Raw genomic sequence first — 26,527 nt, 5'->3', positions numbered from 1 at the left:
TGAGGAGCCTGGGTTTTGACTAGTTCTTCTGACTTAAGTCGGGAGAGGTGGAGATCCCCGCTGAGGAGTTCTGAGCGCCCAGGGAGAGGGCAGAGGCACAGTGTACAAGATGTGATCTGCCTGTCATATTAAGTTTCCTTGCCGGTTCGAGCATTAGGATTGAGATTGGTCCGGGAACTCATTGACTGCTCTGCCTAAAAAACGAGGGCAAAGGTGAGCGAACACAGAGCAATGCTGACTCAACAGGAGATGAGGAGGGTAAACACCCAGTTTCCAATACGACTGACTGACAATGGGATAGGGAAATTGAAGCCAGGACTCACTGCGGACGGGGTTCAGCCCCAAAACGCCCACCAACCTTGGCGGGTCCCAGCCTCGCAACTCCTGACTGGGTCTCAACCAACAGCGAAAATGGCACCACGCATGGGGGCGGGGCCGGCGGCACCGAGAGAGCTCCTATTGGTTAGGAGCGGCACTGGCCGCCTTCCCAGCCCCTCCATTGGCCAGCTCCGTAAGGTGAGGAACCTGTGAGGGGCTAAATCGGAACGAAGGCATTTATGCAGCCAGCGCGCTAGCTAGGGAGAGCCCGCTGCCTGCGAGCGAGGCCGCCGCGACCACGCCGCTGGGTGAGTGTCCTCCGCCCAGCCTGCCCACTCCATCCCCTAGCTCTCAACTGCTAAACAGCCGGCCCTCGACGCCTGCGCTCGACCCTTCCTCTCCCCCCACCGCGCCTCCCCGTCCCACGCCGACACACACACTCCCACAGCCCACCCTACGCGCCTGCGCGAGACCCCCAGCTACCGCGCGGTTGTCCGGACGACAGAAGATCTGCCTTCTCATTGGGCAGCTGGCCGAGAGGCTTCTAGTTCTAATTGGTGGTCTCTGAATTTGACCCTCGTTTTTCCTGTTTAGAACTGCGCCCAAGAGCCTTGCCTTCCGCTTTCCTCTTCTCTCGCAGGTCGGTGGCCTTATGCACGATTTCAGGAGGGTTTTGGCTTTCCACACACTGAACCTGAGGGTTGTAGTTCTGATTAGTTTCCTCTCTCCTGTCCTGCAGTTTCCAGGACTATGGGGGAGGGAATAGCTTTCTGTGGAAAGATGCTAGACCCTGACCCCTGCCGTGGAACCCAGCCTGGTCTCTGTGCCTCCCCCAGCCGACTGTGACCCCTGAGGGTGGGGACCACGCCGGGCCCCTGTGTGTCCCCTATCCGGGCATGACCAATGAGAGCTGGGACCTAGTCCGGTTCTTGTGTCTGCCCACCAGACTGTGACCAATGAAGGCTAGAACCTGGCCTGGTTCCTGTATCTTCCACATCATAGGACTCTTGGAGGACTTAAACAGCCTTATAGTCATGATTTCAAAACAGCATATAATTAGATTATTTTTAATCTAGTCTATTAACTGATAATTTTAGTCCATTTACATTTCTTGTGATAATAAATTATTTGGATTTGATTTTATGATCTCATTCTGTGTGTTCTATTTGCTCAGGTTTTTCTCTTTTTTTTTTTTCCTCTCCTTTCTACTTATCCACACACAGCCATCAGCCTACAAAGACATGACCACCAACGCCAGCCCCTTGCACCCATACTGGCCTCGGCATCTGAGGCTGGACAACTTTGTGCCTAATGACTGCCCTACTTGGCATCTCCTGGCCGGCCTCTTCTCCATCTCTGGGGTCTTGGTTGTGACCACATGGCTGTTGTCAGGTCGTGCTGCGGTCGTCCCCCTGGGGACTTGGCGGCGACTGTCCCTGTGCTGGTTTGCCATATGTGGGTTCATTCACATGGTGATTGAGGGCTGGTTCAGCCTCTACCACGAAGACCTTCTTGGAGACCAAGCTTTCTTGTCCCAACTCTGTGAGTCCTGAGTTCTTTGATGTGCTGTGGGAGGGAATTTTCTGGGCACAGATTGGTTTAGATGTTTATTCCACCCACCAACTCTAACGTTAATTTATTTTAAAAATGTATGCAACTTTTTTGTTGGATATATATTCATATGGGTCAAAAAAAAAAACCAAACCATTTAAAGAGGTGTGCAGTGAAAATCTACCTTCTGTCCACCAAGTTTCTGTAGTTATTAACCAATGTTAATAATTGTGTATGGTTTTTTCCAGGGTTTATTTACACAAAATTACACGGATAAGCCTCAGTTTACTATTTGTAAAAGAGTGGTAACGGTAATACCCAAATATATGTAAGTCACTTAGAACAGTGTTGGCAGGGGCGCCTGGATGGCACAGTCGGTTAAGCATCTGACTCTTGGTTTCGGCTCAGGTCATGAGATCGAGCCCTGTGTCAGGCTCTGAGCTCAGCATGGAGTCCACTTGAGATTCCCTCTCCCTCTGCTCCTCCTGCTCATGCACACACACACTCTCTCTCAAATAAATAAATCTTGAAAAAAAAGACTTGAACAACAGTGTTGGCAGATAGTAGATGCCATAACTGTTTATCGTCATCATCATCGTTTTTTTCCCTTCTATGCAAACAAATAGTAATATGGTATATACACCTCTGAACTTTGCTTTTTTTCAGTGCGGTCACTCCTCATCAGTTCATAAAAAGCTTTCAAAGCATGGATGTTACAGAATTATTTGACTTGTCCAGTATTTTGGGATATTTCCCGCCAATCTTTTTTTTTTTTAAGATTTTATTTATTTATTTGAGAGAGAACAAGCAGAGGGAGAGGGAGAAGCAGACTCCCCGCTGAGCAGGGAGCCCAACATGGGGCTCGATCCCAGGATCCTGGGATCATGACCTGAGCCGAAGGCAGATGCTCAACCGACTGAGCCACCCAGGCACCCCCAGTCTTTTGCTATTATAAATAATATTCCTTTTTGGCCTCATGAATAAATTATTTTTCTGCTATTCTTTTTTTTCAAAGATTTTATTTATTTGAGAGAGAGCATGTGCGCACGAGCGCACAAGCAGGGGGGAAGGGCAGAGGGAGAGGGAGAAACAGACTCTTCACTGAGCAGGGAGCCCAATGTGGGACTCCATTCCAGGACTCAGATCATGACCTGAGCCGAAGGCAGATGCTTAACCAACCGAGCCACCCAGGTGCCCATAAAACTGCTATTCTTATATAAAACTTTGATCTAACACAAGTCTGTGTGGAGATCTTTCATTTCTCTTGGGTAAATATGGAAGAGAAGAATGGTAGGTGTGTGTTTAACTTTATGAAAAACTGCCAAACGGTTTTTAAAAATGGCTGCACCATTTTATTTTCCCACCAGCAGTATGTGGGAGTTCTAGCTCTTCCACAACTTCACCAACACTTGGTATGGTCAGGTGTTTCTTCAATTTTAGTCGTAGTGGATGCAAGTGATATCTTATTATGGTTTTAATTTGCTTTTTCTTAATAACTCATGAAAGTTTGAGCATGTTTCATATGTTTATTGACCATTTTGGAATCTCTTTTATGAAGAACCTATTGTTGTCTCCTGTCTGTTTTTATGTTGAGTGGTCTTTTTCTTATTAATTCTCTGTTCATTTTTCATTCACTCATCTGTTCACCTTTGTGCTTTCTCGCTCGCTTGTACGCGCTCTCTCTCTGTCTCTCATGCTCTCACACTCACTCACTCACTGGCTACTTCACTCACCCCATCACCTACACTTGCCTTCTTTTATTCCACATTTATTGAATACCAGACATTCACAGCATTACTTATTGTTCTATGTCAGGTCTGCACACATTATCTTATATACATATGTTCACTCTAGAATCCAGACAGCTACCCCATTTCTCAGATGAGGAAACTGAGGCAGGGAGAGGTTATGAATCCCACCTTACATGGGCCCTCAACTCTCACACATCCGAGTTCCTTTTCTTGCCTTTATTCTTCATGTATGTCTCTTACCTTCTTCAGGGAAAGAGTATGCCAAAGGAGACAGCCGATACATCCTGTAAGTGTTTGCCTCCATCAAGGGAAACCTCCATTGATTGGGGTGGGGGGTGAGTCGGGGAGTACTCATGGGGTGCCCTGTGGGTAGAGCACAGTGATGCCAGTGTTCCCCAACCCTTTCTCCCCCCACAGGAGTGACAACTTCACAATATGCATGGAGACCATCACAGCTTGCCTTTGGGGACCACTCAGCCTATGGGTGGTAATCGCCTTTCTCCGCCAGCAGCCCCTCCGCTTTGTCTTACAGCTCGTGGTCTCTGTGGGTGAGGAGAGGGCCCACAGTGGGTGCTGGAGGGGTTGATGGGGGATCCACAGACACAGGGGTATCCCTGCAGGGAGCATTGCTCAGTTGTGCCCATCCAGGGCTGAGTCAGGCTGAATGACATCCTCCTGAGGTTCTGGAACAGCCATGACCCTCTCAGTCTGTGTTCTCGAGTGGGAAAGGTTCATTTCCCCCTCCTCCTCCTTCATCACAACGTCTCCTGTGAAGGTTACATGAGGTGGCGGGAAGCCCCTGGATCCTCCAGGGTTAGGATTCTGAGCTCCATTCATCTGGCATTCAGTCCTCTTGTGTTCTTACATTGCTAGCTTTCTTTAGTTCTGGAATCATGGCTGTCTTGAATTAAAGGATTTTGAGCTTCCTTAAATTCTGGAGATGGGAACTCTCCTGAGTTGAGAAATTCTCAGCTTCTGATTTCTGGAATTCTGACTTTTCTAATTCATCAGATTTTCAGCTGTATGATTTCAGAATTCTTAGCTCTTTAAATTTGGGGATCCTGAGCTCTGAGACCTTGAATGATGACTTAGAAAATGTCTTGGAATACCTTTTCCTCCTGACGGGGTTTCCCCTTCCCCTTCTGCCTCCCACAGGTCAGATCTATGGGGATGTGCTCTATTTTCTAACAGAGCACCGGGACGGATTCCAGCATGGGGAGCTGGGCCACCCACTCTACTTCTGGTTTTACTTTGTCTTCATGAACGGCCTGTGGCTGGTGCTGCCTGGAATCCTTGTGCTCGATTCTGTAAAACAGCTCACTCATGCCCAGAGCATGCTGGACACCAAAACCACAACAGCCAAGAGCAAGCTGAACTAATAAGCAGTAGGCTGGGCTTGAACACTGGCCGATGAGGAACCCTCCACCAGGAAGAAGAGTCCAGTCCAATAGGTTGGAGGGACAAAGCAAATTGATCTGTCAAACTCGGGTTAATGGGTAAGCACCAGAAGGGCCAGAGGCAGGGGCAAAAAAGGAGCTGTGTGGAGCTACAGCCAGGAGCCACTGGGACAAAGGTACAGAAGAAACTAGAAGGGCCATAATGGTGGCAGTTTTTAAAATCAGGAAATAAAAGATCTTGACCGTAACACTGAGAGATCTTTAATTACTAACCCCAGAAATGCCCTATGACTGACCCCATAGACCCCCTCCATTATCATCACTTAGACCTCCAATCTATAACCTCACAAACCCCCTATCACTGACCCCACAGAGTCCCGTGATGACTAATTAGATCCACGAGATGCCCATTATCTCTCTTAAGAAGTGATCATCTACTCACACCCTCGGTTTTCTCTCCAGAACACACTTTCTCATTTTTTGTAATATGGACAGGCTGAGAACTTGTGTCTACTGATCAGGTGCCCCACAGACACCCCATCAATAACTCCACAGATCTTTCCTCACCTCAGACTCCCCCATTACTCCAAAGACCCCACCATCACTTAACCCACAGACACCCATCAGTACCCTAAAGATCCCCATCTTTGGACCCCAGAGACCCCACAAAACTCACACAAGACCCATCACTCACTTCACATACCCCATAACTTACCCCAAGAGGCCTCTAGTCATACACCCTACAACCCCATGACTCACCCCATAGACCCCCCCCATCATGTATAACACAGACCCTCTCAGTCTCCCCACAAATCCCCTATTACCCTATAGGCTGTCATTACTTACCCTACAAACCCCTATAACTCACCTTGCAGAATTTGTCACCTCATACCCCACAGGTCCCCAATTACCCACAGATCTTCCATCACTCACCCCACATCCTATCCTGCAGACCACCTACCTATCATGTATCCACAGATTCTCATCATTCACCCCACAGATTCCTCTCACCCTATAGACCCACCCCCGTCGCTCCTCCCTTAGTCTGTCATTAACCTCACAGACCTTGAGTCATAAAACAAATGGGTACTTGAGGAATTTTGAGGAGATGACAAAGAATGAAAAAAAAACTGCAGATACCTGTAGACTGGCTCCTGGTGACCTGTACAGAGCAGGACTTCAATTCAAATCCTGGTTCTGCTCAAGCCTCCAGTATAGCTTTTGAGAAATGCCTCACTGTTAAAGCCAACGCCAGGCACAGCCACCTTCTGTCCATTGCACCTACTCTCTGTGCCACTTACTATCCCCTTGACCTTGAGCATGTTTCTCCCTGACCTTCAGTGCTCCCATGTAAAATTCTAATTAGAGTACCTACCTCATTGGATTTTTATGCAGAGTAAATGAATTAATATATGTAGACCACCTGGTATACACTTTGTATTTGTTGAATGGAAGAATAAATAAATGAAAGAGAAAGTTCTCCCCAGGACTTGTCATAACAAGGACCTCCTTTTTTGTCTCCTTGCTTCCAATTTTAAGCAGTCTTTCCATCTAAGGCCCTCTCCACAACCAAGACGGGCATCTGACCACATTATACCCCCATTTAAAACCTGGGCTCCAGGGCCATCAGGATTGAACTCCAGGCTAGTGTTTTGTTCATCCCACCCTATGTTAATTGTAATGAGAAGCAGACTCTCAAATTTCTAATTTCCTTCGGAAAATCCAGCAGAGCCATAAGAATTGTTGTTTACTCAAGCACATGGGTTGGAAGAAATGTGCCAAAAATCCTTCTCTGGCTTTCAAAAAAAAAAAAGTCCCCATTATCTATACCATCTAAAAAATTGACATCTATCTAATATTAATATCAAGGAAACAAATTATTTAAAAATATACCAGAATAGGGGCATCTGGGTGGCTCAGTTGATTAAGTGTCTGCTGGGATCGTGATCCTGGGGTCCTGGGATCAAACCCCGAGTTGGGCTTCCTGTTCAGCAGGGAGTCTGCTGCTCCCTCTCCTTCTGCCCCTCCACCCCAGCTCGTGCTCTGTTGATCTCTCTCTCAAATAAATAAAATCTTTTTTAAAAAAGATACCAAAATAGAATTGCAGACTTCTCTAAAAAGTTAATGTTAAGAGTAGCATTCATACAACACTGCAATAATAACTCTAGTCCAGGCATTTTTTTTTTAAGATTTTATTTATTTATTTGAGAGAGAGAGAATGAGAGATAGCACGAGAGGGAAGAGGGTCAGAGGGAGAAGCAGACTCCCCGCCGAGCGGGGAGCCTGATGTGGGACTCGATCCCGGGACTCCAGGATCATGACCTGGGCCGAAAGCAGTTGCTTAACCAACTGAGCCACCTAGGTTCCCTCAAGTCCAGGCATCTTACAGGACTCCTTTGTTAGAAATTACACTTGTAAGGGCAGTCTGTATTTTGTCCAAACCAGATGGGTATGCAATGAAGTGAGTAGAATGCCTTCATGTATTTTGTGATTTAAGGAGTCTAAAATGTTCAATCATCCGGCTGATATTTAGTAGACATACACTGTTTAATAACAGGACTGACCTCAACGTGTTGCGAGGATTAAATAAAATGAAGGCAAACTTAAAAAGCTAGGACCTCCAGAGAGCATAAGAATAGCTTTTTTTAGTAAGTTATTTATTGAAAGATATCATGCAGGGGCGCCTGGGTGGCTCAGTCAATTAAGCATCTGCCTTCAGTTCAGGTCATGATCCTGGGGTCCTGGGATCGAGCCACACGGTAAGGCTCTCTTCTCAGTGGGGAGTCCGCTTCTCCCTCTTCCTCTGCCCCTTCCCCTGGCTTATGCACTCTCTCTCTCGCAAATAAATAGTCTTTTTTTAAAAAGGAATATGCAGACAGAAACTGCAAAAGTCATAAATGTGCAGCTCCATGAATTTTCACAAAGTGGAAACTATTTTTAAGAGATTCTGGAAAAGGATTATTTTCCATTCAGCGGACTCATTTGAAGCAAGGGCCACAGGCTTTTGAAATAGATGACATCATCTGTTAAGCAGAGGCACGAGGGAACTCGGGGCGGGATGTGGGGCCTGACGTCATCGCACAGCAGGTTCTTTTCCCCGCCCACTTCTCTCGCCTGAGTAAAACGTCACAGTAACGCGTAGGTGAATCGGGAATTGAGCTGCCAAGACAACCGAACCGCAGGCTCGGGGAGATGGGACCTCAGTAGGCGGCTGCGCACTGGTGGAAATGAGGCACAATGCACCGCTTTTGGGGGCGGGATAGCTGGCAACAGTATCTCAAGCGCGTGCGCAGAGGCCAACTCCACCCTGTGTTGGGTGGGAGGGGCAATGGGGGGGCAGGGTCGCACAGCGCCCTCTGCGCCTGCGCCGGGGCGCAAGGTGGGGCCGCGGGCGCCCGTACTCTGGAGTGCGCACAGAGGTGGGGGGCAACGGTCAACCGTCGCCCTGAGGCGGGTGGCGGCGGGATGGCGTCGGCCTCTGGATCCTCGGATTTGGCCGGCTCTGGAGCGCCCCCACCTGGTGGGGGAGCCCAGGCGGCGGCGGCTGAGGAGGAGGAGCGAGAGGTGGTACGGGTCCGAGTCAAGGTGAGGCTGACAGTTGGTCGGCCTGCCCTCCTGGGGTGCCCAGGGGAGGGGAAGGCGGTGACTCTCCCAAGTTGGAGGGCGGGACCCGAGATCTGGGGTGTTAACCTGAGGGGCGAGGCTTGAGGGCAGAGTGATAGTGGTGGGGACGAGCGGGGGGGGGGGGGGCGGAGGCTGGACCTGGACATGCCGGGCAGGGCCTGAGGACGTAGGGACTGAAGATGGAAGGGTAGGGGGCCTAAGGAATGGATAGGTGGAGATTATGGGTAGAGAGGAGGGGCCATAGGGCTGGAGGAGGGGCCTTAAATAGTTAAGGAGTGAGGTCCTGAGGAGTGAGGGGGGCTGTTGGTGTCTGAAAAGGAGTGAGGGGGGCTGTTGGTGTCTGAAAAGGAGGTGCTGAAGTCAATTAACATGTATATTGAGACTGCGCTTGTGTGCAGATTTACAGTCTCACCCAGGATGAGCTGACCTGCTTGTCGGGAAGACAGCTAAATAAATGAGATGCTTTGGACACTGGTGAATGTTGTGAGGGGATAAGGAAAAAGCTTCTGAACTAGGGAGTTACTTTAGCCAAGGTTGTAGCGGGAAGTCCCTAGAGAGGTATTGAGGAAGCAGAGACCCAAATACAAAAGGAATCAGCCCTGTGTGTATTGGAGGAAGAGTGGAAGCAGAGAGAACAGCAAGGGCAAAGGCTGGGAGCTGGGGATGAGTTTGGCATGTTACCTTAGGTTCCCACATTGCTGGAGCGAGAGAGCAAGGGCAGGAGTGGGTAGGGGGTAAAACAATGAGGCAAAAGAGGGGCAGATTGTGAAGGGCCTTTGCCATGTATTCTAAGAAAGCTGTTGCCATAGCTCCAGCAAGTGGTCATGGTGGCTGGGACTAGAGTGGTGGCACTGGTGTTGGTGAGAAGGTAGATTCTGGAAAGAAGTAAACAGATCGCCTCAGGGTAATGGGTTTGGGAATTCAGAAAAGAGATGATGGCCAAGCTCTGGGTAAGCCAGCTGGAAGAAAGTGGGAAGGACTTTACAAACAGGGGGATCAGCACAGGCAGAGTCCTGGAGCCAGGATGTGTTCAAAGTAACTTCCAGCAGTTTGGTGGTGCCAGAGTGTAAAGTTCAAAAAAGCTGACTGAAGAGAGGCTGGCTAGCGTCCTATAGGCCCACCTTCTGGGGACCCGGGGGTTGCCTTTGAAGAGATTTAAGCAGGATAGTATTGTAGATAGATGTACTAAATTGATGCAGCATGGAGTATTGATTTAACGGGGGCCAGACTGGACATGGTGATCCTGACAACCATTGTTGAGGGAACAAAGAAGAAGGACTAGATGCTTGGACCACTGCAGTAGCCTCCTCCTCACTGGACTGCTGCTTTCTCCCTTGCCCCCCACAGTCTGTTCTTCTAGGACCAGCCAGAAGGATCCTGTTAAATCCCGAGTCAGATCACATTCCTCCTCTGCACAGAACCCTCCAAGTCTTACTCCTCACTCAGAGCAAAAACCATGACCCAGAACACCCACCTCCATGTGCCCCTGCCCACACCTTGTCTGACCTTGCCTCCTATCCCTCACTCCGCTTCAGTGTGGTGATGTGGCACCTGATGGCCCACCCTGTGTCTTCTCTCCCCAGAAGTGTGAGAGCTTTTTGTCACCTGAGTTCCGCTCTTTTGCTGTCGACCCCCAGATCACCTCACTCGATGTTTTACAGCACATCCTCATCCGAGCATTTGATTTGAATGGGTGAGTTATGGGATGCTGGGGGACTGACCATGGGGCCACCTACCTCAACAGTGATTGTTGGGCTTTTTTGTTGTTTGTTTGTTTCATTATTACAAATAATCCCCCAGTGAACTGCCACATTTGCATATCCTGGGATATTTGGGGAAATCTAGTCATAGGATAAATTCCTAGCGGTGGTATTGCTGGGTTAAAGGGTGTATGCTTTTTAAAATTTCAATGGATGTTTCCAAAATGCTCTCCAGACAGGTTTTTGCCAATTTACAATCTCCCCAGCAGCATATAAAATGCCTGTTTCCCTCAGAAGCACTGGTTACTAGAAAACATTGGAAAATTTGCTGACCTGATAGATGAAAAGTGGTGTCTCTTGGGGACAGGTGTGATGCTTATTTTGTTGTGGTTGTTATTTTGGAGGAATACATGCACATAGTAATAAAGAGTACACAAGTGATGTCTACTTAGGATGTTTCCATGGTTACAGTAGTTACACCACATACTTCATCACACAATTGCTCAAGTGTATCTGAGGAACAAATTCTTAGTTGTTATTTGACTTTTTTGCATAAACATTTTTTGTTCTGAAAAATAACAAACACACAGCTTGCTTTATTTTTTATGCAGCAGGAAGGCTGCTTTCTTCCCACTTCTATCCCTCAACTACCCTGTCACCCTCCCTAGAGGGGATCAACATTTTAAGTGTTCAGTGTGCCCTCTAGATATAAGCAGGTGTGTACCCATTTCTGTGTTTGTGTAACAAAGTAGAGGTAAACCATCTGACCTCAGGCAGCCCAAAATCCTTGGCACAGTACCCAACACATAGCAGAGTTGTTCAGCATCATCTCTGCCTTTCCTGGCTTTTTGTGGAAACTGTCCCTGGGGCCTCCAGGGCACTGGGGGCACTTGAGAGCTGCCACACCTCCTCTGTACAGGAAGAAGAACTTTGGCATCAGCTACCTGGGCCGGGATCGGCTGGGGCAGGAAACTTACCTCTCACTCCTTTCTGACTGGGACCTCAGTACAGCCTTCACCACAGCCTCCAAACCTTACCTGCAGCTGCGGGTAGACATTCGGCCCACCGAGGACAGTGAGTACCTGGCGCCCTGGGGGCACTGCTCTGGGCCGCACCCTTTCCCCAGGGGATGACTTCACCCCCTTACAATACACTCCCTCTCAGTGGGCTTGAAAGGAAGAAGGTATCCTAGGTTCACATCCTAGCTTGGCCACTGGGCCTCGATTTCTTTACCTGTAAAGTAGAAATAATGGTATCTTAGGACCATCGTGAGGATTAAGCAGGGAAATTCACGTAAAATGCCTGGAACAATGCATGGCTGCATAGTGAATGCTCAAAAAATATTAGCTCTAGGGGAGCCTGGGTGGCTCAGTCGGTTGAGCATCCAACTCTTGGTTTCGGCTCAGGTCATGATCTCAGGGTTGTGAGATCGAGCCCTGTGTTGGGCTCTGCGCTCACTGCAGAGTCTGCTTGAGATTCTCTCTCTCTCTCCCCCCTGCCTCACCCCGCCCAAAATAAAAATATTAAAAAAATATTAGTTCTAACAATAACTTATATTATATTTACTATTATATAATCTAGTAATACAAGTTATAATTATATAATGCAGCATAACAATGGAAATGTAGTATTGTATGTTCCCATTATAATAACACCTAACTATATAATGCTGATTATAATAATGATGGTTGTATTCATTCATTCATTCATTCATCATGCACTCATATTTGTTTGTACTCTTGCTCACTCATTCATTGTTCCCTTGATCTCTCAGCCACTTCCTCTCTTCTCATATTTGTTCCCTGACACTTACCTGTGTTGGTCCCTGGGAGCACACAGATAAATTAAGACATGGGCCCAAAAATTTGATTACAAACCATACATTAGATGATAATATTGTATCAGTGTTAAATGTCCTGGGTATTGTAATGGTATCATGGTTATTGAAGGAAGATATCCTTGTTCTTGGGAAAAACAGTTAAGTACTAAGGGGTAAAGTGTCATGATGTCTGCAAATAATTCAGCAAAAAAATAGTATGTATTGGGGCACTTGGGTGGCTAACTCAGTTAAGCAGCCAGCTCTTGATTTCAGCTCAGGTCATGATCTCAGGGTCCTGGGATCCAGCCTCACGTCGGGCTCCACGATCAGTGGGGAATCTGCCCAAGCATTCTCTCTCCCTCTGACCCTCCACCCGTTTGCTCTCTCTCTGAAATAAGTAAATAGATCTTTGAAAAAAAACAATATGTATCTATAGAGAGAGAGCAAGATGAAGCAAGTGTGGCAAAAAATGTGAATAATTAGGGGAGCTAGATGAAGGATGTATGGGTATTCAATGAATTCATCTTTTTTAAAATTTTTTATTGTTATGTTAATCACCATATATTACATCATTAGTTTTTGATGTAGTGTTCCATGATTCATTGTTTGTGCATAACACCCAGTGCTCCACGCAGAATGTGCCCTCTGAATTCATCTTTTTTTTTTAGATTTTATTTATTTATTTGAGAGAGAGAGAATGAGAGATAGAGAGCATGAGAGGGAAGAGGGTCAGAGGGAGAAGCAGGAAGCCCGATGTGGGACTCGATCCCGGGACTCCAAGATCATGACCTGAACCGAACGCAGTTGCTTAACCAACTGAGCCACCCAGGCGCCCCGGAATTCATCTTTTTAACTTTATTGTAGATTTGAAATTTATTTCTTTATTTGACAGAGAGAGAGAGAGAGAGAGAGAGAGCATGAGCAGGGTAGTGGCAGGGAGAGAGAGAAACAGGCTCCCCGCTGAGCAGAGAGCCCGAAGTGGGGCTCATTCCCAGGACCCCAAGATCAGGACCTGAGCTGAAATCAAGAGCTGGCTGCTTAACTGAGTTAAGCTCAGGTCATGATCCCAGGGTCCTGGGATCGAGCCCTACCTTGGGCTCTGTGCTCAGCGAGGAGTCTGCTTCTCCCTCTCCCTCTCCCTCTGCCCCTTCCCCTGCTCATGCTTTCTCTCCCTCTCATTCTCTCTCAGACGAACAAATAAAATTTGGGGGCGCCTGGGTGGCTCAGTCAGTTAAGCGTCCAACTCTTGGTTTTGGCTCGGGTGATAGTCTCATGGGTCATGGGATCGAGCCCCACATTGGACTCCATGCTCAGCGGGGAGTCTGCTGGAAGATTCTCTCCCTCTGCCCCTCCCTCCACTCTGTCCCTGTCTCTCTCTCTAAAATGAATAAATAAATCTTTTTAAAAAATAATAAAATCTTAAAAAATAAATAATAAAAGTCGTGGAGTGGAAAACATGGTTCCCAGCCTCAGGGAATTCATATGCTCATTTGGAATGACTGAGGTCTTTTATGAACGTCATAGTAACATATAAATAGCTAATATATGTTGAACACTTAGGACCATGCTACACATGTAATATTTATTCATTGGATTGTCAAAACAACCTTACAGGGTAGGCATGATGGTCATCCCTATGTTATAGTTGAGGAAACCGAGGCTCAGAGAGGGGAACAGGACTTCCGCATGTCACACAGACAGTAAGCGCAAGAGCAGGATTTGAACCCAGATGGTGGCTCCAGATGCTTTTAACATTTAAAATCAAATGCTTTTAACCATTTGATTCTATGAAATTGTGGGCTTGTTAAGATTGGCAGCCTTGAGAAAAAGAGCAGGAGGTGGAGAGAGGGAGAGAAAAACTGGAGTCAGGGAGAAAGATAGTGACAGAGATGGGCAAAAGACAGAAACAGGTTTGTTTACCAAATGCAGGAATGTAGTAAATGAGAGAACAGTAGGAAAAGAATGGACTCATCAATAACTGGAAAGTTGATTCTCTAAAAAAATAACATTTAAATGTCTTTTTGTCAAATTGAGAAGGGTCCGTCTCTCTGCTTTATTTGCATTCCTCTCAGTTCTTTTTAATTTTTAAAAAAGATTTTATTTATTTATTTGACGGAGAGAAAGAGAGAGCACAAGCAGGGGGAGTGGCAGAGGGAGAGGGAGAAGCAGGCTGCCCGCTGAGCAGAGAGCCTGATGCGGGGCTCAATCCCAGGACCCCAGGATTGTGACCTGAGCTGAAGGCAGACGCTTAACCCACTGAGCCACCCAGGCGTCCCTGCATTCCTCTCAGTTCTTATGCAGTTGGGGTTTTCTTCATGTTTATTAGCTGCACAGATTTGATTTCTTTCCTTTTTTTTTTAAAGAAAGAAAGAAATATTTATTTATTTATTTATTTATTTATCAGAGAGAGAGAGCACAGGCAAGGGGAGGGGGCAGAGGGAGAAGCAGGCTCCCTGCTGAGCAAGGAGCCCGATGCGGGACTTGATCCCAGGACCCTGGGATCACGACCTGAGCCAGGGGCAGATGCTTAACGACTGAGCCACCCAGGCGTCCCTGCACAGATTTGATTTCTTTACTGAAACAGTGCTACTGTGTCTATTTTGCAGGTGAGGAAACCAAGGCTTGGGCAATTAGTTAAGTGACTGAGCTAAGCACACAGGGCTACTCTGGCAGAAGTTCCTATCTCTGGCTATCTGTCTTTGCCATTCGTCTGAATTCCTGGTCTTCTTATAGTTGATCTCTTTGTTAAAGCCAAACCAGTTCATGTTGTTTCAATCACATAGCTTTATGATAGATTTTAATGTTTTCCTTTTTAAAAATTTTTCTTAAATATTCTTGTGCACTTACTGTTCTTTTCATCTAATAGAATTAGCCTATCAGTTCATTAAAATCCTAATGGGAATTTGATTTAAGTTGCATTTTTTTAAAGAAATTAACTTTTTAGTTACCTAGTAAATAAATTTTCCTGGGGCGCCTGGGTGGCTCAGTCGTTGAGCGTCTGCCTTCGGCTCAGGTCATGATCCCAGGGTCCTGGGTTGGAGCCCCACATCGGGCTCCCTGCTCGGCGGGGGGCCTGCTTCTTCCTCTCTCACTCTCCGAGCTTGTGTTCCCTCTCTCGTTGTGTCTCTCTCTGTCAAATAAATAAAATCTTTAAAAAAAATTAAAAAAAATAAAAAAAATTTTTCCTTATGAAAAATGAAAACATTTCAAATAGTACTGAAGTCTCCTGGAACCACTGTGCCTAACCTTTTTTTAAAAGAAAATTTATTTATTTGAGAGAGGGAGCAGGAGCCTGGGGAGAGGGGCAGAGGGAGAGGGAGAAGCAGCCTCCCTGCTGAGCAGAGAGCCTGATGCGGGGCTCAATCCCAGGACCCTGGGATCATTACCTGAGCCCAAGGCAGCCGCTTCACTGACTGAGCCACCCAGGCACCCTGCACTGTGCCTAATCTTGATCCCCTACCCTTTTGCCCTACAGGAACCACTTTGATTAGCTTGATGTGTAATTTTGCAGTTCCTTTACTTATTCGTACACACACACATATTTATCCACATATAAACATAAGTATATTTGTATTTGTATATATACACAAATGGTATGTGTTTAACATAAATGGTCTCAGACTCTTAAGTATCCAATAGATGCGGCTGTCATTATAAATATTAATGATGTTCTTGTGATCATGTTCATGACTGTGAAAGCAACAGGCTTGTTGTGACAACGTGGACAGCCAGTCCCTCTTTCTGGGAAGAAGCCCGTTTCTGCCACCTCTACAGATGGAAGATCACCCAGCCTAGACCTTCAACCACTGTGTACAGCTGGGATGTGGAATCCTCTTTCTGTCATATGTACTGCAAACATTTTTTCCCAGCTTATCATTTGTTTTATGACTTTGCTTACAGTGTCTTTTTTTTTTTTTGTCCTACTGAAAACTATAATCTGTATGCAGTCTTATACATAATACCTATCTCTTCCTTTATGATTTGAGTATCTCCCCTTACTTTGGAACGTCTTCCCCATCCCCAAGCTTATGCAAATATTCTCCTACGTTTTCTTCTAATGTGCTTATTATTTTCTTTTTTTACATATAAATCTCTATGCTGTGAACATTGTGATAAGTACACCTGGTTCTTAAAAAAAATTCCAGATAAACAGTTAAGCCAGCATCATTTATTAAAGAACCACCATGTTTACACTGATTTGAAGTGACACTCTTATCATACACTGAGTTCCCGTGTGTACTTGGGATTTATTTCTGGGCTGTTTACCACATTCCACCGGTTGACTCCATTTGTCTATTGCTGTGCTAACACCATATTTTTATCACCGTGGTTTTGTGGTTAATTTTAATAAGGCAAGCATTGCCATCCTCCCACTGTTCTTTTCCTGGCTCTTTTTTTTTTCTTAACTCTTCTTAAATGTGAATTCTTCCATATAATCATTAAAATAGTTTTTATCCAGTTCCAGGAAAAACCCCATTAGATTTCTGATTGGCATTGCACAGAATTTATGTATTAATTTAGGGTTTGGGAAGTTTGACAATTTTAGGAAAATGTAGTATGCATAGCATCTATTATGTAATACCACAAGTAGGGCCTGGGACGGCACCCCATAATGAGACATTTGGATGCTTCTCCAGGGAAATGTGTACGCATTCACGCTTAGTAGGTTATATAAAGACTTTATATAGTCTTATGGCAGTTCAGATCAGGCTTTGCCACTGGATGAGTTTGTGCTTATAGAAATCCCTTGCCCATCCTATTTATGGGTTCTCTCTTTTTTTAATCAATATAGAATGTCTTTCTTTTCCTGTAATACTTCTGGCCTCGAGCGGTGCTTTTTCTGACATTCACATGGCTGTGCTTGCTTTCTGTTTGTTGGTGTTTGCCAGGAATACCTTTAGGTTTCTTCAGCTTTCAGCCTTTCTCTGTCACTTAGTTTTAGGTATGTCTCTCACAAAAACCCCATACTAGGATTTATGTTTTCTTAAGCAAGTGACAGTGAAATCTTTTTCCCTCCAGTCTCTCCCACCCTCCCAGGCCCTTGAAATGGAAGCTTCAGAACACTTTTAGTTCTTATTTTTACTCTGATCCCTAACCTTTAACTTCTGGGTTTTGGTTAGGTAGTAATTTCTTTTTGTATAGATAGATAGATAGATAGATAGATAGATAGTAATTTCTTTTTAAATTCCAGGCTGTCATATTTTCTTTATAGTAGTTCACTTATGTTTCAGGAATCCTACAAACTCCCAATCACAGTACCTTTGTCATTTCATGTTTAACTACACATATTAAAAACTTGTGGCCTGTCGCCATTTACCCTCCCTTTTGCCTTTCCCCACTTGGAGCCCTGGTAGTCATTCAGGAGTCATTTGCTTAGAGAACTTCTTGTTTTCCAACAAGATGCATGGATTGGATGTACTCCAATGATCAAAAATGTCTTTCTTTGGCTACGATAGATATGTACTGTCTTGGCTGGGCGGGGGGGCTTGCATCTCAAGGCTTTCCTAACAGTGCTCCATGGGTGCGGCAAGCCACTGTCTTCTTGCTTCCAGAGTTGAGGAACAGCACTACTTGCATCTTAAGTCTCCTGGACTTGTCTTCCGGGTATCTCTACATTTTCACTCAAATCATCAAGCTCTAGCTCTGTACTTTGAAGGGGTTCTTCTATTTGGTCTTTCAGACCATTAGTTTGACCTTCTCTCTTTTGCCTGTTAAGTGTTTTCATACTTTGTTTCCAAAGTATATACTTTCTTTCCAAAGTACCACTCTGGCAGCTGTTGGGAGAGAGTGGAGAGGAGCAAAGAGGCAGTTTCAGGTGAGAGATGTGGTGGCTCAGGTGACAAGGCAGAGATGAGAGAAGAGGTGGAACCGAAGTATGTTTTGCGTGCAGAAGCCATGGGGCTTAGCGACAGTTTGGCCCTGGGAGTTGAGAGAGTGGGAGGCGGCAAGGACGTCTCTCAGGTTTCTGGCTCAAGCAAATGAACAGATAGAGGAGCAGAGGAGGAGGTCACGTCCAGAGTGGATCTTTGGCTCTCCTTTTGGACTCTGTAGGTTCTCAGTGCTCTATGAGACATCCAGGGAGAGGCAGTGACATCCAAATATGGCCTAGGGTTTGCTCCTCCCTCGGCTCTGTGGGAGAAGGTACAGTGGACTCTATGGACAGGCTGCTTAGGGACAGCATCGGCCTGCAAATGACGATGGCTTAAACAAAGCTGATTTGTTTCATATAGCAGAGTTTGAAATCCACTGGACATTGCTGTTGTCATCTTAGCAGCTCTGTGGTGCCGGGGCTGACATCTCTTAATAAGTCTCTCAAACTTCCCTGCACGTGGCCACTGTCACTTCAGCCATCACATCACATTTGAGGTGGGAAGAAAGGATGTGAGGGCAAGTAAGGAAGAGAGGAAAGGGATAGACTTCTGCTGATGTTCCAAGGGCCAGAACTGGGTAGAGTGACGTCAGCACTGTTTCCTCTGTGTAAGATACACGAAATTGCTGTTCCACAAATACCTCTCCTTAAAATATGTCTGGGCTCTGGAGTAAGGTAAACAAGGTACAGATCTAGCCAGCCCTACCATTTCCCAGCTGTAGAATCTTGGCTGACTGTTAATTGTCCCAACCTTTTTTGTCATCATCTACAAAATGAGAATGATATGGTAATCTGTACCAGTTGTGGGATGGAGACTAGCGTGAATATAAGATTAAGAGTTTGGGCTCTCGAGCTTTGGGCCTGGGCTTCAAATTTAGTTCTTTCACTTGCTTAGCTATGAGGCCTTAGGCAACTATCTTATTTTTTTTTAAGATTTTATTTATTTGACAGAGAGAGAGAGAGAGACAGCAAGAGAAGGAACACAAGCAGGGGGAGCGGGAAAAGAAGAAGCTGGCTTCCCGCTGAGCAGGGAGCCTGACGTGGGGCTCGATCCCAGGACTCTGGGACCATGACCTGAGCCGGAGGCAGACGTTTAACAACTGAGCCACCCAGGCGCCCCAGGCAACTCTCTTATATTGACTGTGCCTATTTCCTCATAGAAAGAATGGTGTTAATAATAGTGCCTAACTGGAGGCGCCTGGCTGGGTCAGTCAGCGGAGCATGTGACTCTTGATATTGGGGTTGTGAGTTCAAGCCCCATGTTGGGTGTGTGGCAGTTACTTAGACATAAAAATATTTATAATAATAATAATAATAGGGCACCTGGGTGGCTCAGTCATTAAGCGTCTGCCTTCGGCTCAGGTCATGATCCCAAGGTCCTGGGATCGAGCCCTACATCGGGCTCCCTGCTCGGCGGGAAGCCTGCTTCTCCCTCTCCCGCTCCCCCTGCTTGTGTTCCTTCTCTCGCTGTGTCTCTCTGTATCAAATAAATAAATAAAATCTCTAAAAATAATAATCATAATAGTAGTAGTACTAGTAGTAATGGTGCCAGATGCCTGGGTGGCTCAGTTGTTAAGCATCTGCCTTCGGCTCAGGTCATGATCTTGGGGCCCTGGGATCGAGCCCCGCATCGGGCTCCCTGCTCTGTGGGGTATCTGCTGCTCCCTCTCTCTCCCTTGGTGCTCTCCCTCCCTCTCTCTCTCTCTCTCAAATAAATAAATAAAATCTTTTAAAAAAAATAGTGCCCAGGGGCACCTGTGTGGCTCAGTCGGTTTAAGCATCTGCCTTCAGCTCAGGTCATGGTCCCAGGGTCCTGGGATCGAGCCCCACATCAGGCTCCCTGCTCCGTGGGAAGCCTGCTTCTCCCTCTCCCACTCTTCCTGCTTGTGTTCCCTCTCTTGCTGTGTCTCTCTCTGTCAAATAAATAAAATCTTAAAAAAAAATAGTGCCCAACTTATAGAAAGGATGTGAATATTAAATGAGTCAGTATTTGCAAAGGGCTCAGAACACTTCCTGGCATAAAGGGAAGCCCTTGTCACAGTGCTCGGCACATAGTAAGTGCTCAATAACTATTACTTTTTTTTTTTAATTTCGGTTTGGGTTTTTTTTTAAGATTTTATTTATTTATTTGAGAGAGAGAATGAGATAGAGAGAGAGAGCATGAGAGGGGGGAGGGTCAGAGAGAGAAGCAGGCAGCCCGATGCGGGACTCGATCCCAGGACTCCAGGATCATGACCTGAGCTGAAGGCAGTGGCTTAACCAACTGAGCCACCCAGGCGCCCCACAATAACTATTACTTTATACCATTAAAGTACTGCTTAGAGTCTGCTGAGCCATTTTGTGGGACAGTTACCACAAAAGAATTATTCACGGTTTTATGTTTTGCCTGATTTAGATGACATGGGAAGAGAGAGCGGGAGTCATTCATTGCCCCGGCGGGGGGTGCGGTGGTGGTGGCCTGGCTTTGGTAGGAGAGGAACCCAGCTCTGAGGTGTGGGACTCTCACCCTGTTCTTGTAACATGTCATTCTGTGTGCCTAGGCCCTCTGCTGGAAGACTGGGACATAATCAGCCCCAAGGATGTCATTGGTTCTGACGTGCTACTGGCTGAGAAAAGGTCATCGCTCACGACAGCTGCCCTGCCCTTCACACAGTCTATCCTCTCTCAGGTGGCTTCAGGGACCCCTGTGGCCGGCTGCAGGGGGAGGGCAGGCCTACCTGGCACCCCCGATTCTGAGCATGCTGGTTGGCACCTGCCCGTAGCCTGCCCAGCTGACTGGTGGCCTTTCTCCCTCCTTCTTTCACAGGTGGGCCGCACCTTGTCTAAGGTCCAGCAGGTGCTAAGCTGGTCATATGGGGAAGATGTCAAGCCCTTCAAGCCTCCCCTGAGCGATGCCGAGTTTCACACATACCTAAACCACGAGGGCCAGCTCTCCCGCCCTGAGGAGTTGCGCCTGCGGATCTATCACGGTGGTGTGGAGCCCTCCCTGCGAAAGGTGAGCCTCCTCGGTCACTCATCGGATCTCTCACTCCTGCAGTCCATGACTAGCTCACGAGACACAGGCAGCGGACCACGCTGTCACGGGATGGCGTGGCGCCATTCCAGGACAGCCAGCTCTCCTTCAGGGAGGGGCTGGGAGGCAGAGGAGGAAAGGCCGACTTTTCCGAAGGAAGACAAAGGCCCCAAGGCAGCAGGGTGGGTGGCAACGGATAGCCACTGGGATGTGGTGGCTCATTTGTAGAACCTCAGCCTTATCCCTTTTGTCCGTGGCCAGGTGGTGTGGCGGTACCTGTTGAACGTGTACCCAGATGGGCTGACGGGCCGCGAGCGGATGGACTACATGAAACGCAAGAGTCGCGAGTATGAACAGCTCAAGAGTGAGTGGGCACAACGAGCGAGCCCTGAAGACTTGGAATTCATCCGCAGCACAGTCCTCAAGGATGTGCTGCGGACGGACCGGGCCCACCCCTACTATGCAGGGCCCGAGGACGGCCCACACCTGCGGGCACTGCACGACTTGCTCACCACCTACGCCGTCACCCACCCGCAGGTGTCCTACTGCCAGGGCATGAGCGACCTCGCCTCGCCCATCCTTGCCGTCATGGACCACGAAGGCCATGCCTTCGTCTGCTTTTGTGGCATCATGAAGCGCCTGGCCGCGAACTTCCATCCTGATGGCCGCGCCATGGCCACCAAGTTTGCCCACCTCAAGCTGCTGCTACGACATGCCGACCCTGACTTCTACCAGTACCTACAAGAAGCCGGTGCTGATGACCTGTTCTTCTGCTACCGCTGGCTGCTGCTGGAACTCAAGCGCGAGTTTGCCTTTGACGATGCCCTCCGCATGCTCGAGGTCACCTGGAGTTCGCTGCCCCCCGATCCTCCTGAACATGAGGTAGAGCTCGTCGGACCCCCCAGCCAAGTGGCAGACCCTGGCTTCAGTGGCCACAGGGGGCGGCCCATGCGACAGAGGCACATGCTGAGGCCTGCCGGGGGAGGGGGCAGTGCTTTCGAAGATGCTGTTGACCACTTAGTGACGACCGGCCAGGGGCCTGGTGGCGGGGGCCGTCTCCTGAGACAAGCCAGTCTGGATGACCTCCAGCAACTCAGGGATAACACAGGCTCCAGGAGGGACCCTCTGGTCCAGCTGCCCCACCCAGCTGCCCTCATCAGCTCCAAGTCCCTCTCCGAGCCCTTGTTGAACTCCTCAGACCCACTCTCCTCCTCTTCCCGCCCTGATTCCCCATCCTCCTCATCTCCGCCATCCACCCAAGAGGCCTCTCCCGCTGGTGATGTGGCTGCGGGATCCCCCTTGATGCCAGAGTTGGGCTCCCCACAAGAACCTGGAAAGTCCCTGCCACCCCCACCCCCACTGGGCCTGCCCCCGCCCCAGGAATTTGGCCGAGGGAACCCATTTATGCTCTTCCTCTGCCTTGCCATCCTGCTGGAGCACCGCGACCACATCATGCGCAACGGGCTAGATTACAACGAGCTGGCCATGCACTTTGACCGCCTTGTGCGAAAACACCACCTGGGGCGCGTCCTTCGCCGGGCCAAGGCTCTCTTCGCTGATTACCTGCAGTCAGAGGTGTGGGACTCAGAGGAGGGGGCCGAGGCCACAGCCCCGTCGTAATCAGGCTCCTTGCAGCCCACCACGAGCCCCACCAGACCTCTGTTCTTTACCACGGGGGCCTACACGAGACCCCAGCTCCCTGCCTGCCAGCCCTCAACCTGTTGGAGTGCAGGCCCCTTTCTCCCCAGGTCTGAGAGTATGAGGCTCTGCCTTGGCACTGGTCCATGGAGGCCACGGCCTCCTTTCTCAGTTTATGTTGTATTGTTTTTAACAACTGGACTTTGCACACATGAAGGTCACTGTGGTCTGTGTATTTCTCTGCCCTCTCTCTGGGTTTTGTTATAGACAGGAGTCCCCAGGGGCTCCTGCCCTGAGGGAGTGGAAACGCCTCACATGGTGGAGGGTGGCCCCCGCTTCCCCAGTGGCAGGAGAGTGGGTGCTGAGAATTGGTTCTAGAAGGTGAGCGCAGGTCGAGGACTGCTTGGGGGAGGCCTGAGGCCATTTTGTGGTACATTTGCCTGCCGGTAAGGGTCTGGATTATGGCTGTGAATGGACGTTTTCAGGACAGGTCCCCAAATGAGGCATGAGAGAGGGAGTTCCTGACTCCAAAAGGGCAAGTCTCATTACACAGACAGGCTACTTAGAAATGTTGGGCCAGCCACTTCTGCCATTCCACGTGTCACCATTTCTAGGATCCAGACCCTCCCCGGTGAGTCTCATGCACTAATGCTGGCGGTCCTGGGCAGGGGTTTGAGGTGCCTATTCTTATCACTTGCTCTGGGACCAGTTCGAGGGACGGTGGCCTTGCCATGTCTAGGGCTCTAAGCCCTAACTTGGGTCTGTAGCTCATGAGGGCCTGTCTTAACCATGTTAGCAACAGAAACCATTTCTTAGCCTTCTCCATCCCACTTATGTTGGCACACAAATCAAGTACTGATAAAACTCAGGCCCTAAAAGATGTCACCTACTTACTGGGAAGATAATGATCAAAAGAAGACCCTTTTCCCCACTTACCTTCTCAGAAGGTGGATTCTTCCATGGGCCAGGTGCTGTTCTCCACAAAGATGGCAGATGATGGGTTAGGTAACTGGGTTCCTTCAGGTTATGGCCTGGCTATACCAGGTTCTGGCCGGAAGTCGCTGCTGCACTAGGCACAGAGATGAGAGGCATTGGGGCAGCCATCCTCTCATCTGTCTCCCCCAAGAATGCCATATGAAGCTGGAGAGAAACCCTTAAAAGGTTCCCATCGTGCCCCAGTTTTAGAGGGGAAGCTGACCACTCCTCCGATGAGGGCTCGCTTCACTGGAAGAGCAGGACAAGACCATCCTGTGTCCAGGGTACTCCAAGGCTACCGGTCTAATGAGTACGGAAAGGTGCTCAGACACACACATCCCATCCAAGGGCCGTCCAAGATAAGAGGGTATCTGGCCCTCTGAGGACCTGAACTGGCCCCTTTATCAGGCACCAGCTGATACCCTCTGGGTGCATTCTGTGATTGATGAGCTCAGATATTTGAGGGGCCAGACACGTCAATTCTGTGTATGGCAGCTTGGGACCTCTGAGGGTCAAAGGAGTCCTTTCTGTGACTGGGAAGCTCAGAGACGCTGAAGGGCAGAAACCTCTTATTAGTCCCCGAGAATACTTGGGGCTTCTAGTTCCTGCCATAGTGGCAAACAGCACAAGGCACTGACTCCCTTGCCCAAAAGCAACCCTGGAGAAACTACAGAGGGAAATGTGAGTTCCAGAAACCGCAGCACAGCTATGGAGACCTATGGGAAAATGGAAGGCTGTCTCTAAATGGCCTACATTTTGAGTGGCAATGGCTGAAGGCAGCAAATACAGGATAGCTTTAAATTCTGGCTCTTAACCTCTCCCCCATGTCGTGTTGGGAAGGTCCTTGTCTGCCCCTCACTGCAGACATCATCCAAACCACTTACAGTTGTCGGGGTGGCGGGGGGGCTACTATCAGGGCAGCAAGAACCCTGTTGAGGGGAGGAATTGAGCAGCCAGAGGCAATCATTCTCCCACCCGCCCCCCTCCAGACACCAGGGCTGCTGGTGACACTTAGGGAGATGGCCTCCTCTTGGAGTTTAAAGATGAAACTCCTATCAGAGGAACTGCCAAGCGGTGCACTAGCAGATGAGAGTGGTAGCTCTCCTGTGGTGCCCGGGGCTGCCCACCCTCTGGCTCATCTCCCCACCCGTGTCTTTACACTTTGAACTCCTGGGGGTTTAGCAGAGTCCAGTCTGGCCTTCAGCCTTCCCTCAATACATTGTACATGCCACAGTAGCTGCTCCCATCCGGGGAACATGAGCTCACCACCGAAACGACTAGACACTGGGGCAGCATAACCGCCTCCAGAGAAAATTAAACTGGAGGTATTAGGTATCTACTGCCATATAACAAATGATCCCCAAACTTGGCAGCTTAAAACAACAAACATTTATTTTCTCAGTTTCTGGAGTGTCAGGAATCTGGGAGCCACTCAGCTGGGTGGTTTTGACTCAGTCTCATCTGAGGTTTCAGGCAAGTTGTCAGGACTGAAGACATGACCGCTTGGCTAAAGGACCCACCTCCAACATGGCCCACTCAGGAGGCTGTTGGGAGGAGGCTTCAGTTTTTCACCACCTGAGCCTCTCCACAGACCTCCTCACAACACGTGGTCCCAACAAGCAGGCAGGAGACCATGAGCAAGACGGAACTGTAGCATCTATTATAACTCAACCTCAGAAATGACATACCATCACTACTGCTATATTTCCTTGGTCACACCGACCAACCCTAGGACAACATGGGAAGGAACTACACAGGACGTGAATACCAGCAGGCAGGGATCATCAGGTGCTATATTGGAGGCTGGCTACCATACCGGGTGACATATAATATCCAAAGCAGAAGTATTGGGACACACATGAAGAATTTGAAGTAAATACAATAAGTAAGAGATAAAAGTAGAATATAAAACCAGAACAAGTGATATAAAAGGGACCTAAAGAAAATATTAGGTGTGAGTATGATAGGAAAAAAGGGAACAGAAAAATGCTATAAATGGAGAATATGAAATGGGATGTCAGAAGTTTTACTATAAATAGCAATCACAAAAAATATTTAGAACGGGGTGGGGGGATGGGTGAGCCTGGTGATGGGTATTAAGGAGGGCACGTATTGAATGGAGCACTGGGTGTTATATGCAAACAATGAATCATGGAACACGACATCAAAAAAAAAAAATTTAGAACACCGAGACCCTCAATGGATTAAAAAAAAAAAAGGTCCAACAACACCCACGCAAAGATTGGGAAATGTTGAAAATGAAAGGATGAAGAGGGGATAGAGCACATTAATAAAAGCCCAAAGAAAGCTGGGATAGCCATCCCAATAGTTAATAAAATTTAAGATCACAAAAGACAAAGAAGGACATACACTCATTGACAGGAAGATATGTCTACCACAAACATATACACCTAAGGAGCACTGAACAATAAATTTTTTTAAGATTTTTTTATTAGCGCACAAGTGGGGGGAGCAGAGGGAGAAGCAGGAAGCAGACTTCCTGCTCAGCACTGAACCTGACACAGGCTCGATCCCAGGACCCCAGGATCATGACCTGAGCCAAAGGCAGACACTTAACCAACTGAGCCACCCAAGCACCCATGAACAACACATTTTTAAGCTTGATATTTCATATATATGTATAATATATAATACATAATATATATGATTTATATATTAACATATATATATAAGAACACATTCCTATATAACCCACACTTAACAAACGGAGACTACTTTTTTTTTTTTAAAGATTTTATTTATTTGACAGAGAGAGAGCAAGAGCAGGAACACAAGCAAGGGGAGTGGGAGAGGGAGAAGCAGGCTTCCCGCAAAGCAGAGAGCCCGATGCGGGGCTCGATCCCAGGACCCT

At 47.8% G+C, this 26,527-nt stretch overlaps 2 protein-coding genes across 4 annotated transcripts; both read left to right on the top strand.

Annotated features, from left to right (window-relative positions):
- Positions 1 to 526: 526 nt before the first annotated feature.
- Positions 527 to 5,265, top strand: EBP (EBP cholestenol delta-isomerase). Of its 2 annotated transcripts, XM_028113524.2 has the most exons (6): positions 527 to 626; positions 913 to 958; positions 1,542 to 1,860; positions 3,870 to 3,906; positions 4,038 to 4,168; positions 4,776 to 5,265. In XM_028113524.2, exons 3-6 carry the CDS (start codon positions 1,560 to 1,562, stop codon positions 4,997 to 4,999), a joined length of 693 nt encoding a protein of 230 aa, XP_027969325.1. In that variant the 5' UTR covers positions 527 to 626; positions 913 to 958; positions 1,542 to 1,559; the 3' UTR covers positions 5,000 to 5,265. The 2 variants fall into 2 exon arrangements, with proteins under 2 accessions (XP_027969325.1, XP_027969324.1); XM_028113523.2 differs by lacking the exon at positions 913 to 958.
- A 2,914-nt stretch (positions 5,266 to 8,179) lies between these two features.
- Positions 8,180 to 22,896, top strand: TBC1D25 (TBC1 domain family member 25). Of its 2 annotated transcripts, none has more exons than XM_088028804.1 (6): positions 8,180 to 8,602; positions 10,225 to 10,332; positions 11,208 to 11,415; positions 20,570 to 20,697; positions 20,836 to 21,024; positions 21,304 to 22,896. In XM_088028804.1, the coding sequence occupies exons 1-6, from the start codon at positions 8,255 to 8,257 to the stop codon at positions 22,660 to 22,662; spliced, it is 2,340 nt and encodes a 779-aa protein (XP_087884930.1). In that variant the 5' UTR covers positions 8,180 to 8,254; the 3' UTR covers positions 22,663 to 22,896. The 2 variants fall into 2 exon arrangements, with proteins under 2 accessions (XP_087884930.1, XP_027969322.1); XM_028113521.1 differs by having other exon boundaries at positions 10,225 to 10,334; positions 11,261 to 11,415.
- Positions 22,897 to 26,527: the final 3,631 nt, after the last annotated feature.

This window comes from Eumetopias jubatus, unplaced genomic scaffold (assembly GCF_037043125.1).
Source record: "Eumetopias jubatus isolate StellerSeaLion01/CBP00866 unplaced genomic scaffold, mEumJub1_p1.0 scaffold_11, whole genome shotgun sequence".
Lineage (NCBI taxonomy): Eukaryota > Metazoa > Chordata > Mammalia > Carnivora > Otariidae > Eumetopias > Eumetopias jubatus.
Note: the sequence above shows the minus strand (reverse complement) of the source record. Positions and strands in the feature narration are given on the sequence as shown.

Bases quoted from the DNA above. Each gene is read 5' to 3' on its own strand.
- EBP (XM_028113523.2), top strand. From the start codon at position 1,560: ATGACCACCAACGCCAGCCCCTTGCACCCATACTGGCCTCGGCATCTG. The intron at 3,907-4,037 runs GTAAGTGTTTGC...CTCCCCCCACAG, and splicing joins GGAGACAGCCGATACATCCT to GAGTGACAACTTCACAATAT. The intron at 4,169-4,775 runs GTGAGGAGAGGG...TGCCTCCCACAG, and splicing joins ACAGCTCGTGGTCTCTGTGG to GTCAGATCTATGGGGATGTG.
- TBC1D25 (XM_088028804.1), top strand. From the start codon at position 8,255: ATGCACCGCTTTTGGGGGCGGGATAGCTGGCAACAGTATCTCAAGCGC. The intron at 10,333-11,207 runs GGGTGAGTTATG...AAACTGTCCCTG, and splicing joins TCCGAGCATTTGATTTGAAT to GGGCCTCCAGGGCACTGGGG. The intron at 20,698-20,835 runs GTGGCTTCAGGG...CTTCTTTCACAG, and splicing joins CACAGTCTATCCTCTCTCAG to GTGGGCCGCACCTTGTCTAA.